The sequence below is a fragment of the Heterocephalus glaber genome, unplaced genomic scaffold (genome assembly GCF_053883595.1).
Source record: "Heterocephalus glaber isolate CG9 unplaced genomic scaffold, H.glaber_assembly_v1.0 deba00001553, whole genome shotgun sequence".
Classification (NCBI taxonomy): Eukaryota; Metazoa; Chordata; class Mammalia; order Rodentia; family Bathyergidae; genus Heterocephalus; species Heterocephalus glaber.
Window position 1 is genome coordinate 437,634 of NW_028258344.1, and position 21,348 is coordinate 458,981.

General features: G+C 39.1%; 1 protein-coding gene, 1 long non-coding RNA gene and 1 other non-coding gene across 3 annotated transcripts in view; 1 reads left to right on the forward strand and 2 right to left on the reverse strand.

Annotated features, from left to right (window-relative positions):
• Positions 1 to 7,709: 7,709 nt before the first annotated feature.
• Rps20 (ribosomal protein S20) lies at positions 7,710 to 9,062 on the reverse strand. The gene is made up of 4 exons (XM_004871522.3): positions 8,867 to 9,062; positions 8,578 to 8,677; positions 8,215 to 8,288; positions 7,710 to 7,930 (listed from the first exon to the last, which is right to left on the reverse strand). The coding sequence occupies exons 1-4, from the start codon at positions 8,867 to 8,869 to the stop codon at positions 7,748 to 7,750; spliced, it is 360 nt and encodes a 119-aa protein (XP_004871579.1). The 5' UTR covers positions 8,870 to 9,062; the 3' UTR covers positions 7,710 to 7,747.
• Positions 8,364 to 8,430, reverse strand: LOC147824113 (small nucleolar RNA U54). Its single transcript, XR_015442790.1, has one exon. It is a non-coding gene; the product is annotated as a small nucleolar RNA U54 (small nucleolar RNA).
• Positions 9,063 to 9,070: 8 nt separating the features above from the next.
• Positions 9,071 to 21,348, forward strand: part of LOC110347039 (uncharacterized) — a 60,927-nt gene continuing 48,649 nt past the window's right edge. Inside the window, exon 1 of the long non-coding RNA XR_002391393.2 lies at positions 9,071 to 9,299. This is a non-coding gene — a long non-coding RNA (uncharacterized LOC110347039). The remainder of the gene's footprint in view (positions 9,300 to 21,348) is intronic.

The window sequence follows — 21,348 nt, forward strand, 5'->3', positions numbered from 1 at the left end:
CTTTCATGACAAAGAGCACCTTAGGAACTTCGTGAATACCAAACCAGCACTCCAAAGAATTTTACACAATATCCTAGGAACAGACATTGAGGATCACAACCCCAGGAAGCAAAGCAGAATGAACCCATCTCGCATGACAAGAAATTAAATGTAAAGGGGGAGAACCCAACAAAAAGAAAAAGTCATGGCAATGACAAGTCAGTATGTTTCAGTTATAACCATCAACGTTAATGGTCTCAATTCACCAATCAAAAGAAATAGACTGGCAGAATGGGTCAAGAAGCAAAATCCAACAATATGCTGCATACAAGAAACACACTTAATTCAAAAGGAAACTCATAGACTGAAAGTTAAAGGGTGGAAAACAATACTGCATGCAACAGGGACCCGAAAAAAAGCAGGAGTAGCTATCCACTTGGCAGATCAAGTAGATTTCAAACCAACACTGATTAAGAGAGATGAAGAAGGACACTACATCCTTGTAAAGGGAAGAATCCAAGAGGAAGAGATGACAATCATAAATATCTATGCACCAAACACTAGTGCACCCAACTATATAAAACAAATACTAAAGGACATGAAAAGTCATACCTGCACTAATACAATTGTAGTGGGGGACCTCAACACCCCACTGTCACAATTAGATAGATCAACTAGACAAAAAATAAGTAATGAAATACTAGAACTCAATCGAACTCTTGAACAAATGAACTTAACAGATGTTTACAGTCTTCCACCCCACAAAATCAGAATACACATTCTTCTCAGCTGCACATGGGTCATTCTCCAAATTAGACCACATACTCACACATAGAACACGTTTAAGTAAGTGCAAAGGAACTGAAGTTATCCCCTGTATATTATCAGACCATAGTGGGATGCAATTGCAGATCCATAGCAAAAGAAACTCAAAAAATTTCATAAACACGTGGAAATTGAACAACACACTTCAGAATAACCAAGGGGTCACAGAGGAAATTAAGGATGAAATCAGACAGTTCTTTCAATTAAATGACAATGACAATACAACATATCAGAATCTATGGTACACATTGAAAGCAGTCTTATGAGAGAAATTCATAGCAGTGAAGACACATATTAGGAAAACAGAATGAGCCCAATTAAACAACATGATGCTCAACCTCAAGCTTCTAGAAAAAGAAGAGCAGGACAACCCCAAAGCTCATACAAGGGAGGAAATTATAAAGATCAGAGGAGAAATCAATGCAGTGGAGACTAAGAGAATGACACACAAAAAAATCAATGAAACCAAGAGTTGGTTCTTTGAAAGAATCGACAAAATGGACAAACCTTTAGCCAACCTTGTCAGAAAAAGGAAAGAAAAGGCCCAAATCCATGCAATTAGGAATGAAAAGGGTGAAATTACAACAGACCCAGCAGAAATCCAGAGGATCATCAATACCTACTTCCAGAACCTATACGCCAATAAGATGGACAACACAGAAGAAATGGAAAGATTCCTGGATACATATGAATTACCAAAGTTGAACGAAGACGACCTAAAAATTCTGAACAACCCAATATCAACCAATGAAGTTGAAAATGTAATTAAAAACTTATCAACTAAGAAAAGCCCAGGCCCTGATGGCTTCACTGCTGAATTCTACAAGACATTTAGAGAGGAACTGCTGCCACTACTGTTTAAACTCTTCAATGAAATTGAAAGGGAAGCAATACTCCCAAATTCATTCCTGGAAGCAAGCATCACCTTGATCCCCAAAGCAGAGAAAGACCCAACTGAAAAAGAGAACTATAGGCCAATCTCACTAATGAACATAGATGCAAAAATCCTTCATAGGATACTGGCAAACAGAATGCAGAAGATCATCAAGAAGATCATACACCCTGATCAAGTGGGATTCATCTCAGGGATACAGAGATGGTTCAACATATGCCAATCAATAAATGTAGTAAACTATATTAATAGAGCCAAGGACAAAAAACATACGAACGTCTCAATAGATGTAGAAAAAGCATTTCACAAAATCCAACATGCATTTATGATAAAAACCCTACAAAAAATTGGAATAGATGGTCTCTACCTCAAACTGATAAAGCCATCTATGAAAAACCAACAGCCAATATCATACTAAATGGTCAAAAACTGAAATCCTTCACACTAAAACCAGGAACAAGACAAGGATGTCCACTATCACCACTCTTGTTCAATATAGTTCTGGAAACTTTAGCCATGGCAATTAGACAAGAGAAAGAAATAAAAGGAATAAAGATAGGAAATGAAGAAGTCAAATTGTCATTATTTGCAGATGACATGACACTCTATCTAGAAGACCCCAAGAACTCCACCAAAAGTCTTCTAGACTTAATAACCAAATTCAGTAAAGTAGCTGGTTACAAGGTCAACACACAAAAGTCAACAGCTTTCCTCTACACCAATGACAGACTCACTGAGAGAGAAATAGGGCAAATAATTCCTTTCACAATAGCATCCAAAAAACTAAAATACCTAGGAATCATCCTAACGAAAGAAATCAAAGACCTCTTCTGAAAACTATGGCACTCTGAAAAGAGAAATTGAAGATGATATCAAAAATGGACAGACATCCCCTGCTCCTGGGTAGGAAGGATCTATATAGTGAAAATGGCCATACTTCCAAAACTGCTATATAGATTTAATGCAATTCCAATTGAGATCCCAGCAGCATACTTCATAGACCTCGAGAAAACAATCCAAAAATTCATTTGGAACAAGAAGAGACCCAGAATAGCAAGAGCAATTCTAGGTAACAGAGACATGGCAGGGGGTATCACAATCCCCAACCTGCAACTATACTACAAAGCTACTGTGATAAAAACAGCATGGTACTGGCAAAGAAACAGACTTGAGGACCAGTGGAACAGATTAGAAGATGCAGAAACAATGCCAGACACACTCAGCCATCTTATCTTCAATAAAGGAGCCAAACACCCTCACTGGAGGAAAGATAGCCTCTTTCATAAATGTTGCTGGAAAAATTGGGCTTCAACTTGCCAAAGATTAAAACTAGACCTATATCTCTCACCATGCACTAAACTAAAATCAAAATGGATTAAAGATCTAAATAGTAAAATAGAAACTCTGAACCAGTTGGAACAGAGGTTAGGTAGAACCCTTGAAGACATCGGTGTAGGAAAAGATTTTATGAACAAAACCTCAGTTGCTCGTGAACTAGCACAAACAATCAACAAATGGGATCTCTTCTTATTAAAAGGCTTTTGCACAGCAAGAGAAACCACCAGCAGTGTGAAGAGACAACTAACAATGTGGGAAAAAATCTTCACCTGCTCTTCCTCAGACAAAGGTCTACTATCTCAAATCTATAAAGAACTTAAAAAGATCAGACCTCCCAAATTTAAAGACCCAATCCAAAAATGGGCATCTGAAATGAACAGACGTTTCTCAAAGAAGTAGAAATAGCAAATAAATACATGAAAAAATGTTCAACATCACTGGTCATTCGAGAGATGCAAATGAAAACAATGCTGAGATTCCACCTCACCCGAGAAAGAACGGCTGCTATCATGAAATCAACCAATAACAAATGCTGGCAGGGCTGTGGGAAAAGAGGAATCCCGCTCCACTGCTGGTGGGAGTGTAGACTGGTGCAAGCACTGTGGAAATCAGTATGGAGATACCTCAAAGAACTAGGACTGGAAGTCCCATTTGACCCCGCTATCCCACTGCTGGGTATCTTCCCCAAAGAATTAAAAGAATCATACCACAGTGGTATATGTGCACCCATGTGCATAGCAGCACAGTTTGTGATAGCTAAAACTTGGAAACAGCCCAAATGCCCATCAACTGGAGACTGGATAAAGAAAATGTGGGTTTTTAATAAAATGGAGTACTACTCAGCCATAAAAAATGAGAAATTAGAGACATTTATAGCTAAGTGGATGCACATTGAGGCAATACTCTTAAGTGAAATAAATAGGACACACATGTGTAAATACTGAATAGTTTCTCTGGTGTGAGAAACTGTAAGTGTAAATAAGGACTAAATGTATAATAGGTAATGTGAAATAGGAAGAAAAGGGGCAAAGGGGAAGGAAGTGGGAGGGCTAGGGGAAAGGATAGAAGGGAATGGGATTAATATGAGAAAATGGAAAAATAGGAACAAAATCTTTGTAAATAGGGAGGACTGGAGGGGTTGAAGGGAGGGCTGGGCAAGGGTGAAAAATAAGAACCAAGAGAGACTATGTAAAGGTGCAAATTTCCAATGATGAATGTCATTATATTGTATACCTAAAATGTACCAATGATTAGAATGAATAATTGATAATGTAAAGTAGGAAGAAAAGGTCCAAAGGGGTAGGGGTAGTGGGAGGGGCAGGGGAAGGGAAAGAAGGGAAAGGAAAAAATGCTGAGAAATGGAAAAACTGGAAATAAAGTCTTTGTAAATAGGGAATGGTGGAGGGCGTGAAGGGAGGGCTAGGAATGGGGACAAAATAAGAACCAAGATGCATTATGTAAAGGTACAATTCCCAATGAGAAATGTAATTGTGTTGTATACCTACAATGTACCAATAAAAGAATTTAATACAAAAAAAAAAAAAAAAAGTGGGAGTCGGAGTCCAAATGTTCTCAATGTAATGTTTACTGCAAATTTTTCTTTTTTTTGGTACCGGGAATCAAACTCAGGGCCTCGAGGTTGCCAGGTAAGTGTTGTGCCAGAGCTACATCCTCGGCCCAATGTAAGGAAATAATTATCTTGATTTGACCATTACACGTTGTATATATGTACAACATACTGAACCTCATAAGCATGTATAATGGTCAATTTAAAAACTCTTTTAAGACTGATCAAATTACAGTAATTTAGTAGTCTTATTTGTATTAAAATTTTATGACTAGATTTATTATATATACTAACATGTACATAAAAGTTCTGAAAAATCTGGTGTTAATAGTATCTCTTAGGATAGGGCGTTTTTAAGTTAATGAAAAAATTTAACTACAATATGTAAAGCAAAAATAAACTGGCATTCAGTTCTCTGGTTCTGAGTTTGTTATTAAACTAAAATATGCTATTTCTACGATGAAGGAAGTATTAATTTAGCCCCTCTTTCAAAATAGAAAATTGGCTCTGCCAAATTCTCAATACCGTTAGACTGGCTTGGTCACTTGTTTGTTGACGATGCTGTTAGAAATGTCCCAGCTGGGTATGGTGGTACACACCTGTAATCCCAGTATTCTGGGCACTGAGACTATCAGAGGCAGATCAATCCTGCAACTACCTAGAAAAGTGGATGTAGCTCAGTGCAAAGGCCCTACGTTCAATTCCCCTTAAAGGAAAAAAAGAGAAGAGCATGCCCTGGGGGTTCAAATATACTTCTCAGTAACAATCCAGCATAGGTGAGCTAGTGTGCCACATCCTCTGGGAATCAAGGTCCTGGAGCACGAAATCCCTGCCCTTAGCAAGCTAGTCTTGGTTTAAATGGAAAATATTTCCCAGAGAGACAATGGCAATGGAACACCCAAATACACATTTGAGATAGTTACTATCACTATCCTTATTTGGCACATGGGCCCAGGCTTAAAGATGTAACTCGATTAAGCCCTCTTATCTAAGTATATCTGGAATTATGTGTGCATGGCCAGGCTTTCTATTCATACATCCTCTTATTCATTTTACATCCACAGAGCATACACACAAGCACTCTAGAGAAGCCAGGTGAAGAAATCTGATCTAGCAATGAACAGTGATATAGTTCCAATTCCCTTGCTAAATTAGCTAGGTCACATTTCTAAAATAGAAGCAAAGCAGTATTCTGTGAATCCAGAGATGACTGAAGGCTCTCACTGTAAACCTTTAACTTCCCATCCATACAAGATGGCCAACAGCATTCACAAAATCATTACCAGTTTAACCTGTGCTCCATTCTTTACATTCAAAGGTCATGCTGGGGTTTTGTATCCAAAAGGATAGAAATTAATAAGTTCCCTAGATGTGAAGCACTGTATTTCAGGCACGTAAGAGGCTTTTGAAGTATTACTCCCAGCTTTAACACCATCTACTGGTAAAAAAAAATACAATTACTCAAGCTCACAACAGTTCATTTTGGGATTGAGGGATTTTTCACAGAATCTGCTCTTTAGTTTTAAGTGACTTTAATGTTTTCACAGAATCTAGATCTTTTCCCTATTAGTCCTCTCAGGATACTGTATATTCCAGACTTCTATCTTCCAATATACTTAACATAATTAAAACTAATCTGTGCTGTACTTCTGTAAGCCACACATCTCCAGGTAACCTTAACAGCTCTCCAGCACTCCCTAGTGTGCAGAATACTTAAAATGGAGCTATAGAACATACAGGCCTTATTCTCTGGCTCTTGAGAATTCACTCAAGAATTAAACTAAAGCCAGCTTCTCTGACAAGAACAGATCATTAGCATTGATTGTTAATTATCCCATATCCTAAAACATTCATGAATTACAATAGTAGTGTATTTACAAAATTGTTAAGTGTTCCCCAAGCTACTCTTACATAATTTTAGAAGAAAAAATGGCTCACTGCAAAAATATTGGTCTAATTTACATTTAAAAATCCTTTTCTTTTTTTTGGAACTGGGGATTGAACTCAGGATCTTGTGCTTGCAAGGCAGGTACGGTTGGTGCCACTGTGCTAAATCCCCAGCCCTAAAAATCCTGGATTTTTAATGCAAGTTTAGCAACTTGAATCCCTGATGTTAACCTAAGTTCTGTTTAAGAGATCTGCTAAAAGACATAAAGGTAATGTTGTTAAGGGGAACAGGAGAGGATAAAAGATTCCACTTTCAGGCAACAGTCTGTGTACCTATATGGTGGACCATGGGCTGAGACAGATCACAGGGCTTGAGAGATGAATTTCATTTCAGGTATGTCAACTCTTGAGCTGTGTGAAACAATATATACAGAAATTTCCATTGACTTTAAGACATACCAAAGTAATGCGAGTATACTTAATAATTCTGAAGCCCAAACCCAAAGGAAAAGCATGAATTACCCCAGGACTGTAATCCTATTTAAGTAGCAAGAGGGGTAACTAAAATTTTTCCAAGGGAATTTTACAAAATTTGTAAAAATGCTTAAATACCTTCTAAACACACATTTCTGGAAATTTCCCTTCAGATAAAATTAAACTGGTATCTTGTAATAAATTTTAATAGCAAAAACCTTTAAGTCACAAAGAACAAATTCTGTTCTGGCAAACCTGTTTAAATTTCAGGAAGGCCACTGTAGTGCTACAATAACGAACTTTAATGCTCAAAGCCAGCTTACCTGTAGAACAGCACCATTACTATGTGCACATACATATGTATGTAAACATCCTCACATAGAAAGACCTGCTCTGTAATAAGTATTTCCAAGGAATTTATTTTAAAACGTCTATCCAGATATGACCCATTGATGTTAACATTAAGTGCCAGTAGGACACTTACTTCCCTATTACCACTTCTCTGCATAAGAGTTCCAACACATGACTAAAGTTACAAACTGCTACACCACACTGAAAAATGGCATTTACATCAACGTGGCTCAATGCACTACTGTCTTGAATTGTTATGAATGGTTCAAATAGTCTAAAGAATAAACGGGTGTGGGTTTCTTAAATATATCAGTCTAGATTTTACTTGAAAAGTGAAATAAAATTCATAAGACACCTTTCTCTTCCTAACAGACATGTCAAATGAAAGTCAACACATTTTAACAATTGTTTATCAGTTTATTAAAACAGTTGCCTTAGGCATCTGCGATAGTGACTTCAACCTCCACTCCTGGCTCAATACTGATGGAAGTAATCTGCTTAACAATCTCAGAAGGACTGTGCAAATCAATCAGTCGCTTGTGGATTCTCATTTGGAAACGATCCCATGTCTTAGAACCTTCACCACAAGGCGTTTTTCTTGTAGTGATTCTCAAGGTCTGCAACAAAAGGTAAAAGAAACCTAGTGTTTAACGCTTATCTGCAGGACATAGGACCTGTCTAAAACTGTTATCTGAGTACAGAGTATATTTCATGTGAGACCACCAGTGCTCTTTCACCCTGCCAGAACAGTCCACCCAGAACCTGGGACTTCAAACAGCCACTTCTAAACATTAGGTACCCAATACATGCAACACTAGCAATTTTAATTTGGGCTTGTACTGTTAACATCAAACAATGCTTTTGCCAGCCAGACTACTTCCTGTCCCCAAGATGTACTTACCTTAGTAGGCATGCGAACAGGTCCTTTCACTTTGAGATTCTTTTCCTTTGCACCTCTAATCAAGTCAGCACACACTACGAGGAAATTGAAACAAAACAAAACCTCACAGTTCGCTCCAAACAATTAAAACTGGTTTAAGAAACCTCAGCTGCTGGCTCAGAATAGCGTATAAAGCTATCACTATAGTTCAACACAGTCGGTGTCTCCTCATCGCCAAACGTCTAATTGCTACCAAGTAACAAGGGAACTGAAAATAATTTCAGCTCGTTCTTATCTTTATAAGATTAGCCATCTGCCACTTCCAGGCAATTGCATGGACGAAGTCAAACACATTATTTTTCACCTCAAAACTACCCTACTGACCCTTCTCCAGGGATTTCACGTTGCGACTGGTGAGGGTAATCCTAATGCGGTGAATCGCCACCTCAGGTTCCACGGGCGTCTTTCCAGTGTCTTTGAAAGCCTGTTATTACACATGAAAGGCGAAAAGCACAACAAAAAAGCAGTTCATAAGGTGATCCTGTGGCCTCCCGGTCCCTCCACCATCGCGGGAGCCCTTTGCTGGGAAGCCGAACCGAGCCGAGCCCGCGCGCTCCCGCCGCCCGCCGGGTCCGCAACATTAGCCCGAGCCGCGCGGCGCCGCTCTTCTCACCATGGCGGCGGCGCGGCTTCCTGACCGACTTATTCCTCGGCGAGAGCGAACAGCGGTGAGCCAGGAGCACGAGCGGACGCGGCCAACAAAGCCTGCCCCACGTACGCCTCTTCCTCAGAAAGAAAGGCGAGAGCCCCGAGCGGCAGTTATATAACTCACGGGCATCCGGGTCTCTCCTGCCCCGGAAGAGGAACCGACTCGCGCGCGCGCTGAGGAGGCGGCTACGAGGCGCCAGGCTGGAGCACCCGCGTCGTTGGCGGGAACGGCGCGGCTCAGGGCGCCCCCTTTCGTCTAGGCGGAGTCACAGCCCCTCAGGATGGGGTTCCCGCCGGCGCAGCTACCTAGGTTGTCCAGCCACCTGGCCTAGAAGACGAGCAGGCGCGGCTGAAACCTGAGAAACTCCCCTGACCGACGCACTGCCCCTTGTCCACTGGTAAAGGGCAGCCTGCCTTTGTAGTTTTCATAGTTCAAGTTTTGCTTCCCAAACCAAATCAACTCGCTTTTGTCTGAACAAGTGAGCGACTATTCTGAGTTTAATTAACATGGCTCTTGGGGAAAAAAAGATTCCAACAAGCCAGATATTGTTCCTTCTAAAATTAGTAGGCAGCAGTTTATCCGCGCCTGAAATGTCCGTTTGTTTTATTTAGGCTTCTGGCTCCCTAAACCGGCATAAGCATCTTCGTCTCCTGCAAGAGACCTGGCGGTGGCTCCTCCTCGTTTAGGGGATGTGAGGGTGAACACTTCGCACCCTTGGGTGGGAGTGCGGAACCCCGAGGTCGGGCCTGGAACACGCTAGTTCCCCATTCTAAAACGTGATGTCCTCTCTTTTCGGATACAGAAATACTGTATTGGATTAGACCTCTAGGATTTCCTTAACACTGAACATCTGTTCATAATCAAATACATGACAAAGGGCCCTGGAAACCCAAGAATGCTCAGCTGGTCAGAGGAGAGCGTATCACACATAGTCAAGACAGATAATAGAAAACAGGGAGATAGATCTTTTGCAAATGGGAAAGGGGCCAAGAGAAGGGGGTTGGCGGAGTAAAAAGAATTAAGATGTGTTATGTACCTGTACCAACTCCCCATGATGAATATAATCCTTATGTACTGCAAACATTACTAGTAAAAATAAAGAAGCTGAGGCCGAGGTTAAATGGAACCAAATCCTTGAGATGGGTTTTAGTAGAGGGCAGAAAGAAGAAATAACCTCAGGCTTCAACTGTAGTTGAAGCACAGAGCCAAAGGAGATATCTGTATGTATTGAACTGGTGAAGAACAGAGCACTACTGACCCCTCATCAGGGCTTTTTCTTGAGGTGTTCTCTTCTGATCCTTATGGGGAAATTATATTTGAAACGACTTGGCTAATAACTGTCTTTGTTTGATGGATATACCAGATTTTGCTGCCATTTAGCAATTAATTTAAATGTTAAATTTGGATATTTTCTGATTCAGTTATTTTTTTAATGTAATCCATTGACAATAAATACTTATTAGCAGAATTTGCAGCAGAAGATCTAGAAACCTGTGTTCCTATTTTAGTAGCTGTAACTCAAACAAGACTACATAACCTTGGGACCTTAACTTACTGGTGTGGTTATCTGTAACAAGAAACATGCAGCTGACCAACTCTCTGGATGTGATCAACCCAAACTAGATTAGCACTGATAGATTTCCCTCCAATTTAGGGTGGCTGCTGTATATAATAGCTACCTTCTTTCCAAAATGCCCCTACTCTCACCAAAAGAGTAACCTAATACTTGTTCTTCCCCTAGCAACTAGTGACAACATCACAGGCTCCTCCAGTCCCTAGCCACTACCTCACTCAGCCCCACCTCAGCTCCTGCAAGCCCCACCCCTGCTCCTATAAAAGGCACTTCCTGTCTTGGCCTTATTGCTTTTGCATCTCTTTGTTCAGAGACAGCCTGGCAGATTTTCCCTACAATAAAGGCTTGTTGTGGCCTGGTCTGGTCTTGGTTTTCGGCCTTTTACCTGACAAGCACCAAGGGTGGTGAGTGTGTACCTTCAGGGAAAGTGGACACCAGCCTTCATTGTTTTTTGTCTTCATATCTTACCAATGCTCACAGGACACCCAGAAACTCAAGGAGTGCTAGAGAAGTACAATTATAATTGTTTTCAAAAACAAACCTTCCATATCTATTATCAGTCTTGTCTTACTGTCTTAGTTACTTTTCTAGTTGCTGAGACAAAATACTTGACATCAAAAAAGTTAAAGGAGGAAAAGTTTATTTGGCTTACAGTTAGTAGAGGTTTCAGTCCATAGCTGGCTGGCTCCAAGGCAGAGTGGCACATGGCAGAGGGACATCGCAGAGGAGAAACAGTTCATGGCAGGCAGAAGACAGAAAAGCAAGCAAGGGAGGACCATAGCTCTTTCTAGCTCTTATATCTTATCAAGCTACTTAGGGCAGGTAGCAGTCACACCCTTAATCCTAGTGCCCTTAATCCTAGAATTGCACCATGAATCAATTCCAGCATCACACTAGATCCAGCCACCTCTGAAAAAGTCCCACCTATGACTGAATGAGGCTTTGGGGGGACATCTAAACACAAGCCATCACACTTACTTTTTATTAATTAATTAATTAATTTATTTTTGGTACCAGGGATCGAACTCCAGACCTTGGGCTTTCAAGGCAGGCACCAGAACCACTGAGCTAAACCCCCAGCCCCTCACACTTACTTTTTAAGTGTTTGAGGAAATGGTGAACATGTTAACTTTCTGAACAATTAAAAAAGGAATTTCAGTACAGAAAAGGGCAGAATATGCCCAGCATGTATGGGAAAATGGCTGATGGAGCCGAAACTGAGGAAATGGCTGGGTAATGTAGTATTAGACCACTGTAATTAACAACATCACTATATTTTTAAAAAGTAGTATGGATATTCATTAAAATATTAAAAATGGAACCACCCATATATCCCAGAAATCCCATATTAGCTATCTATGCTAAGAAAGTGAAATAATATCTCAAAGAGGCATCTGCACTCCCCATTGTTCACTGCAACATTATTCATTATAGCCAAGGTATGGAAACAACCTAAGTGTTCATTAATGAATACATAAAGAAATATAATATATACACAGTGGAATATTATTTACCCTATAAAAAGAAGGAAATCCTGATTTAACAGAGAGGAAACTGGAGGACATTGTGTTAAATGAAATAAGTCAGACACAGAAAGATAAATACTGTATGATATCACTGATAGGCAGAACCTAAAAAGGCTCAGAAATAGAGATTAAAATTGTATTTATCAAGGGCTGGGGAGCAAGGGCCAAGGAAGTTAGGGGAGATATTTGGGAGGAGGATCAGTATTTTAAAGTTTATTAGTTTTGTTTTCAAACATTTGTTGTATTCTATCTTGAAAAGTAGCAGTTGTTATGTCCCCAAATTTCTATTTAAAATATTATGTTCTAATATTAGATGTGACATAGTATTGAAGAAATAATAGAAATTAATAAGCAAAAGATGAACAAACTGTAAATAATTCCACCATTCCAAGACAAACATTGTTTATATACACCCTCAGGTAATGTATGTAGCTCTTTTAAAAAATAGACTCATAGTCTATGTACAATTTGATTATTTTATCAAAATAAATATACTATTTTGCAACATACCTTTTAATAACCAAATAATCATGAATTGAATAGAAAATTATTTCCCAATTTGATAAACCAGTCCTCTATTTAGATATTTAGGTTTCTTTTCCCATCTTTAGCTCTTCTTTTTTTCCCCCATTTTTTACTCTTCTAAACAGTATAATGAGGTACATGATTGTAGATCTGGGCTTCTCACAGTCAGGATAATTGACATTTTGGGGCTGGATATGGGGTGGGGCTGTCCTTTGGGAGTTTTTTTGTTTGTTTGTTTGTTTGGGGGTTTTTTTTGTTTTTTGTTTTTTGTGTATTTTTTGGTAGCAGGAATTGAACTCGGGTCCTTGCGCTTGTGAGTCAGGAGGCGGAACCACTGAGCTAAATCCCCAGCCTCTGTTTGATTGGTTTTTGAGACAGGGTCTTGCTATGTAGTTCAGGCTGACCTTGAACTCACTATGTAGCCCAGGCTGCCCTCAAACTCATGGAGATCCTCCTCTTTCAGCCTCCTGAGTGCTAGGATTACAGGTGTTCACCACCACATCCATCGGTATTATGTTTTATAGGGTGTTTGGTATCACTGACCTCTACCCACTAGATGCCAGTAGTAATCCTTCCTATTAAGTCTTGACATTCAAGCATGTATCCAGACATGGTCACGGTCAAATATTTCTGGTGGGCCACAATCACCACCTTCCCTCTTCAATACGCATGTATGTGTAATTCCTATATATCGAGATAGATATGTATATGTCTATCTATATCTCTAGATATCTATATAGGTATAGATATGTATGTGTCTATCTAGATCTCTAGATATAGATATAGATATCTGATGGTTAAATCAAAGAATAAGACTGTTTTAAATACTTTGGTACAAAGTTGCTCTCTGGAAGGTTGTACCCAAATAAATACTTCTTTCAATAATGTAATGAGATTTTAAGGGTGAAAACAAATGAATTATATATTCATTGCATTTTACCTTTAAAAACATTCCTAAGGCCTTTACAAAATATAGTTTCAACATCTGTGTCCATAGTCTTTCTTACTCATTTTTTTAACTCTCTCAAAACTGCCTTGTGAAGATGTGTGCTGCAGGTATAACTGTGTGAGGCTGTGGACAGCCACCTACTGGCCTTTCTGTGCAATGGCAGTGTCATCCATTCCAAGAAGGAAATTTAGAGCAGTTGAAAAACTACTTAGTTTTTAAACTACTTTAAAAAATACTTAGCACACATGCATATGTGGATGAGTCTCTTTAGACACTTTTAGTAGCAGAATTTTGGATGTAAATCAAATTTTATATGTCAAACTTCTTCAGCCTGAAAGTTAAAAATAAAAAACCAAGGAGAGCCAAGCACGGTGGTGCATGGCTGTAATCCCAGCACTCAGAAGGCTGATGCAGGAGAGTCACCATGAACTCAAGGCCAGCCTGGGCTACATAGTGAGTTTGAGGCCTACCTGAACTACGTAGTGGACCCTTTCTCAAAAAAAAAAGGGAGAAGGACCAGAGATTTAGCTCAGTGGTTTCACCGCCTGCTGCGCAAGCATAAGGACCCCCGGTACCAAAAAAAAAAAAAAAAAAAAAGGAGAATTTAAAACTTTCTTTTGTATTTGCTCATGTTGCATTGGTCAGGGAGAGTACTCTAGAGGCAACTCCTCATGGCTTCTTAGGATTACATCTGAAGACTTAGTGTAGTACTCTGCACGTGATAGTAGGCCAACACAATCACCAGTGCTCTGTCGATCTATTTGATCCTCATATTAACACTAGAAAAGATCCACAGTTATTCATTTTCTACTTAGGAAGAAGCTGAAGTTACATAATCTGCCCAAGGTCCCAGGAGAAGCCAGCATTTGAACCCATGCAGTTTAATTCTAGAGTCTGCAGGGTTAGCCACCACACTGAGCTATCACTATGCTAGTGCTCAACTTAACATTAATATCAGTAATACATCTGAGAGATATAGGATCCTATTATATTAAAATAGCATGAATAGAAAGGCTTTCTATACATCACTCTACAATAATTCCTCTGCAAAGGTCATAGAATTCTCTGTGGGAATGGACCTGAATGTCCTGCCCACTGAGCTCCCCAGTGCCTTTTCTCTCTCCCCACCTCCTGCTTCCAGGCCTGCATACATCTGAAAGTCACTGGTCTACAGTGTCAGTTTTTGGATCTAGCATATGACCTGCAGAGGATTTCTATTACCACACTTTTGTGATCCAGCATCATTCAAGGAGGCCAGAAATATGTCTACCTGAAGGCCCCTTTTCCTGGGCTTGTTCTTTTTATGTTGTGTAGGGTTTATACAATGTTTTACCAAACACGTCTACCACTTGCCCTCCTGTTTGAGAAGATTCTGTGGCTCTCCCCACATATTGACTCTACTGTGTTGCTTTCTGTGGTGGACAGGCTCAGTGTGGCCCTAGTCCCTCCATCTCCTATTGTTCAGGTCACCAGGGAACTTCCTTCCTTGAGTATAGGAATCTTTGACTTGCTTCCAAATACTAGAATTTGACAAAAGTCCTGGACTGCCACTTCCATGAGCATATTTTAAATAAGATTCTGGCTCATCTTCCCAAAAGGTTCTTGCTTGATAGTGTTAAAGAGCCGAGGGGCTGTGTTGGAGGCTGCTCTATGGAGAGGCACATGTGAAATGGAGACTTCTAGCTCCACCTAGAAAATGCTGAAGTTCTAACAAAAAAATGGGACTGCAGAAACCTATTCCTCCTCAGCTGAGTCATCAGGTGGAACCCCAGAACTGACCAACACCTTGACTGTGGCACTAATGAGAGACACTGCAGCCAAGGACCTTTATAAGCCATACCTGTATTCCTGATCCACAGAAACTATGAGATGATAAATGTACATTGGTTTTAACTGCTAAATGTGTGTTACTTTGTTATTCAGCAATATATAACTAACATAGTGTATATACACATATTTATACTGAAAACCTCAGAATAGTTGTCCAAGACCCCTCAAAAAGGTATCCTGGAACAGTATATTAATAGACAGTATATGACTGCTTTGGCCATATTGTTATGGGAATACAGAATTACAGGCTGTGGTATGAGAAATTCTCACTGTTCAATGTTCCTTCTTGCTTTTGTGAAAGACTGCCAACCTGCCACACTGCAGGGACTAAGCTTCCTCAAAAAACCTGAGGTGCAGAATGGACCTCTGGTTGTCTCCAGTGCCTGCTGATGAATGACCTCAGTGTGGTCTGAAAAGCTCCTTTATAGTCTTTATAAAGCCAAATTCATCATTATAATTTGGAGGATTCTCTGCTGTGAACATCTTGGTCATTTGAAATCATCTTACACTTTAGCAATTGTCTTTTTTTTTTCTACTGTTCTTACAAAGGCTCTCCATCACACAGATGCTTAAGTCCAGGCATGTTCTGGTGCTGAGTATAAGCTGGAAAGTAAGACACTTCACTCCTGCCCTATGGAATGTGAATTTTAGTGTAGAGAGACAGATAGCTGGCTAAGAAACAAATAAAGAAAAATTTCAGACAGTGATAAATTCTATATAGAAAGCAACACAAGCTAAGTGGGCATAGTTATGTTGCATGGACAAGGGAAGTACTAGAGGCTTGGGAGAGGTCCAGGCTCCTGGTGGCATGCTATAGAAATTCATTCTGAATTATATTAGGCAGATTACAGTGTAGTAAAAGGATATGTGGCAAGACTAGGGAACTAGTCCTAAGAGAGTACACTGCAGGAGGAATGCCTTGATCATCATATAGGTTGTGCATGTAATCCCTAATCCAAAAATCTAAACACAATGCTCCAAAATCCAAAACTTCTACAGCACTAAATGCAAATGTATTGTGTGGGAAATATTGGATAAACTTGCCTTTAGGTTGTGTATAAAGAGTGTATGAAACATAAATCAATTTTGTGCTTAGATCTGAGTCCCTTCCCCAAAGATATCAATTATATATAGTCAAATATTCAAAAATGTGAAAAAATCCAAAATTTGAAGTACTTTGGGTCCCAAGCATTTTGGACAAAGGATTTTCAGCCTATACAGGACTGAGTCTCAATGATACAGGAGGCTCTTCTGGTCACCAAGCATTATGCTGAAGCCATTGGCTCTGCTCCCACTGGAAGCCAGACCTATGTACTGCTGTAGTCAGCTCTCTCCCCAGAGAGAGTACATGTGCTTTCCCTGTTCCTTCATACCAACATCTGACAGCCATTTCCTAGCTCACGAGGTCAAGACCAAGCTGCAAGGGAGCCTGGGAAAGTGAATATCTGGCCTTTCCAGCTATGTCACCAAAAAGAATAACAAAAGTCTATTTGGTAGGTGATATGTGAGCAAGCAAAAGATGGAATAACAAGAAGGACCAACCGTACAGTAATCTGAGGGAAGAGCTTCCTGGTCAAAAGAGACACCAGATGCATTTTTCATAAGGAAGAAGAAAGCTTGCCATGTTAGAGGGACAGAAAAGGCTAATCTAGCTTCAACACAGGGAACAAGGGACAGTGGAAGGAGTAGAGGGAGAGAAACCAGGAACCAGGTGATATCACCATAGAAAGAAGAATTAGGAGCTTGGGTTTTATTCTAAGAGCAATAAGAAGCTGTTGTATTAGTTTTCTGGAGCTATTATAAAAAAATTACCACAGCCTGGGGCTGTACCTTGCTATTAGAGTGCTTATCTAGCATGCATAACCACAGTAGCACAAATAAACACCATAAACTTGGTCTCTTGAAACAACATAAATGTATTGCTTCATTAGTTCCAGAGGCCGTATATACAAAATCAAGATGTTAGCAGGGCTGGTTCCTTATAGAGACTCTGAGAGGTAATTCATTGTATGCTTGTTTCCTGGCCTCTGCTGGCTGTTGGCAATCCTTGGTATTTCTTGCTAGGAAAACTCATCACTCCAATCTCTGCTTCCATCTTTGCATGGCCTTCTCTTTGTGTCTCTGTGTTAAATCCTACTCTCTTTTCTGAAGACACCACTCACTGGATTTAGAATTCACCCTAAATCAAGGATGATCTCATCCTGAGATTTTTTTTTTTTTGCTTTTTATGATTTATTTCAAAAAACAATTAATATAAATTTAATTCATAAATTTTGGGAACATGCCTTCTCTTACTTCTCTAGTTATACTTTTTTCCAACTCTTGCCGCATCTTGGACAGGTAGCTCTCCATGCTGTTGTTTGAGGGCTGTGGGTGTAATGGAGGAACCAGGAAGTTTCTTCTCTGAGAAGAAAACTTCTCTGGAACACCAAACTATGATTAAGATTTCCAACACAAGGACATTCTAGGACAGGTCTTGTACTAACAGTGCTCAGTAAAGATCTATTTTGTTGCTGCTCCACCGGAAGTTTGGTATTGGTCTCTTCTAGCCTCTCATTAGCCTTGTTTAGTTTACTGGGCAATGTCTTTCTTCTATTGAATTCTTCTAGATAGCATTGCCTATAGTTTTCCAATTGTATTTTATTGCACTCTTCTTGAGTTTCCATTTTAGAGACCTCTGATTCCAGGTCTGTAATTCTGAGTTCTATCTGACTTCTCATGGAAGCATTATTAGCCTCTTTTAATTGCTGTAAATTTTCTTGAGATGCTGCTTATGTCTGTAAAAATAGATTGACTTCTTTTAATTTTTCTACTAAATCCCGCCTGAGTCTTTCTTCAATCTCCTGCTTATACTGTTCTACTTGGCCATGTTCTACCACATTCTTCTCTATGTGATTTCTCAGGTTAACTACTTCTTCTTCGAACTTCTTTTCATTCTTCTCTAGTGTTTCACATTTCTTTTGTATATTTTTCATAGATAATAACTTCTGCTGGAGAAAAGCATTATTTTTATCCAGATGTAGATATCTGGATGATGCAGTTTCCAGTTTTGCTGAAAGATCATCAACCTTGTGTATTAGCATGTTAATTGGAATGTCCAATTCATTGGATTTTAAATCTCCATGAAAACTGAAGTCTCCATTTTCCTGCTCATTTAACTTTGTTTTTGTCATTTTAAAAGTTTCTTAAATCCAGTTATCTCTTTTTGTAATTCACCATTTTTCTTTTCTTCATCCAAAGTATATTTCAGACATTCTGTTAACTCAGTAAATTTCTTTAATTGTTCTTTATCTCCTTCAGAAGTTTGTAGAGGTTTCAGTTTATAGTTGGCTGGCTCCAAGACAGGGCGGCATGGCAGAGGGACATTACAGAGGAGAAGACAAGAAGCAGCAGCAGGAAGCAACAAATCCTGAGATTCTTAATTACATTTGAACAACCCTGTTTCCAAATATTCATGGGTACAGGGTGTCAGGATTTGGACATATCATTTTTGGGACACCATTCTGTTCACTATACTGCTGAACTATTTTTGCAGGGAAGAGATGTAACTGTAGGAGGGTAACAGTGAAAGAAGAAGTTAGGAAGCTATTTTCTGACTTAGGCAAGGTGACATTAGTAATAGGTACAAAGAAGTAGCCTTGGACACAAAGACTACTGGAGAATGGAAGCAGTTTGGAAGGAGGTCCTGTGTGCCTTGCTAATGAGTGGCCTATAGAGTGTGAGGGAAAGGGAAGCATCAGGAATGACTCTGGTTTTGAGCCTGATGAACTGGATCATTTACTAAGGTGAAGAGGACTTGGAACAGATTAGATGGAGTGTGGAGTTAGAGAGCTCTGTTGTAGACATGTTTAGTCCGAGATGAATATTAGACATCTATGTGCCCTATGATTCCCAGAGGCTAGGACAAAACAAAAATCAATAATACCAATGCTATCTTAATTTAAAATTGATACTTTGTGTTAAAGATTATTTTGCTTTGCTTTTCATTTTTAAAATATTGCACTCTGATATTATTTATTTGGCTATTGGTTTTACTAGCACACCTGTTAATGTTATGCCTGAGGCAAGTGCCTTCTAAGGCTTGGCCCCAGTCCTGGCTGTGATATATATGTGGATGGGAAGGAACAGAAAGAATGATGGATAAGTGTTGGAGGACATGCTCAAGTCCACTCTTTAACACTTACCTGCACAAAATCATCTTCATGGGCTTATTTTCTCATTTATGAAAGGAAAATGTGTAGCCAGATATTCTCCCAACTTTGCAAGTTTACTGTATGGAACCAACAGATTCAAGGGTATCTCTCCACCAGATACACATATGGCTTTTGCCTTCTCTATCTCCCTTTCCTGCTCCCCAACACTATAAGAATGAGGTCTAGAATCCATAGGCAGAGAGATTAGGAACAGCAGAGAGGATGGTCCCTCCTCCCCCTATTGCAAGACCTTCTATCTATCTAGGGTGACCATCCATCCCATTGGACCAGGACAGCCTCGGTACATGACTAAGCTAGTATTGCTAATGCCAACTTATTTAGGAGTTTACCAGTTTTGATTTTAAATCTCCATCACAAGTCTAACAGAGGAGAAGGCTTTGAATTGAATTATTTTGGAGTTTTAAACTGAAATGGACTGAATTTTAATAACCTGAAGTTACCAGAAGGTAATAGAATCTTTTCTAGATTTTTATCAAAAGATGGGAAAATATGACTTGACACAATGTAGTTTAAACCAGTAATTGGGAAAAAAACCCTTAGATTTTGCCATGTTCTTATCCTACTGAACTGGGATTTAGCAAGAAATTGACAGCTTAAAAAGAGCTTCTCAATGCTGATATTTTTAAAAACAGTCCATGATTTTTCTAGTAATTTTATGATTTCGTTTTGGAATGAAATTTAGATTTTTGTTAAGTAACTTTTCAACAGCTAAGCAGGTATTCATATGATTTTTCTTTTTGTTATTAAGTTTATTCATATATTTTAGATATAAAATACAGTTACATTCATCATTGGGATCTTGTACCTTTACATGATATATCTTGGTTTTTTTTTTCCCCTTCCCCTGCCCTCCCTTCACCCCCTCCACCCTTCTCTATTTGCAAAGACTTTGTTTCCATTTTTTTTCCTTTTCTCATATTTTTTTCTTTTCCCTTCTTTCCTTTCCCCTACCCCTCCCACTTCCCCTACTCCTTTAGACCTATTCTTCCTATTATACAATATCAATTATACATTGTTTTAATTACAATATCAAAATTTAGAGGACATTACCACAGATTTTACAGAATTTAAAAGGATATAGAAAGCATATTACAAAAATCCTTTTTGAAATAAATTTGACAACTTGTAAGAAGCACCTTAGAAGACAAATTAATGAAACTGACCCTGGAGGAAATATAAAATTTGAATAGCACCTATTATAGAAAGTATGTTCCTAGCTTGAAAACCTACCCATATGACAAAAACAGGCTCATATACATTTTAACTGATGAATTATATCAGTTAATTATATCAAACATTTAAAGCAGAAAAAAGGAGGAACACTTCTCTCATTTTAGGAAATCAACATTGTGCTAATACTAAAACTGGATGAAGATAATAGAAGAAAAAAGTATAAACATAGATAAAAATTTGTTTAACAAAACGAAGCATTAGAAGTCAGATCTGGCAGGATGTAGAAAGTGGTTTTATTATAGGGATGGCATTGTTGGTTCAGCATTGGAAGATCCACCCCCAAAAGTCATCATTTTAACAGAGGAAAGGAAAAAGCCATATGATCCTGTCAGTAGTTGCAGAAAAAGTATTGGACTAAATTCCATAGCTATTCATGGTAAAAGCTATCAGGAGACTAGAAGTAGAACAGAAACTTCTCAACGGATAAGACATGTACTGTATACTTCCAGCAAAAATGCCTTACATGAATGGAAAAGATACAATGCTTTCTCCTTAAGGTGGGGAACAATGGCAGATATGCATACTCTTCATCTGTCCATTAAACTTTGAAACCTAGGCCCAAACCAAAATAGTCTGGCAATAAAAAGAAACAATTA

Coding starts and splice junctions, on each gene's coding strand:
- Rps20 (XM_004871522.3), bottom strand. Junction 8,289..8,577: donor CGTGAAATCCCTGGAGAAGG/GTCAGTAGGGTA, acceptor ATTTCCTCGTAG/TGTGTGCTGACTTGATTAGA. Junction 7,931..8,214: donor CTGTTCGCATGCCTACTAAG/GTAAGTACATCT, acceptor CTTTTGTTGCAG/ACCTTGAGAATCACTACAAG.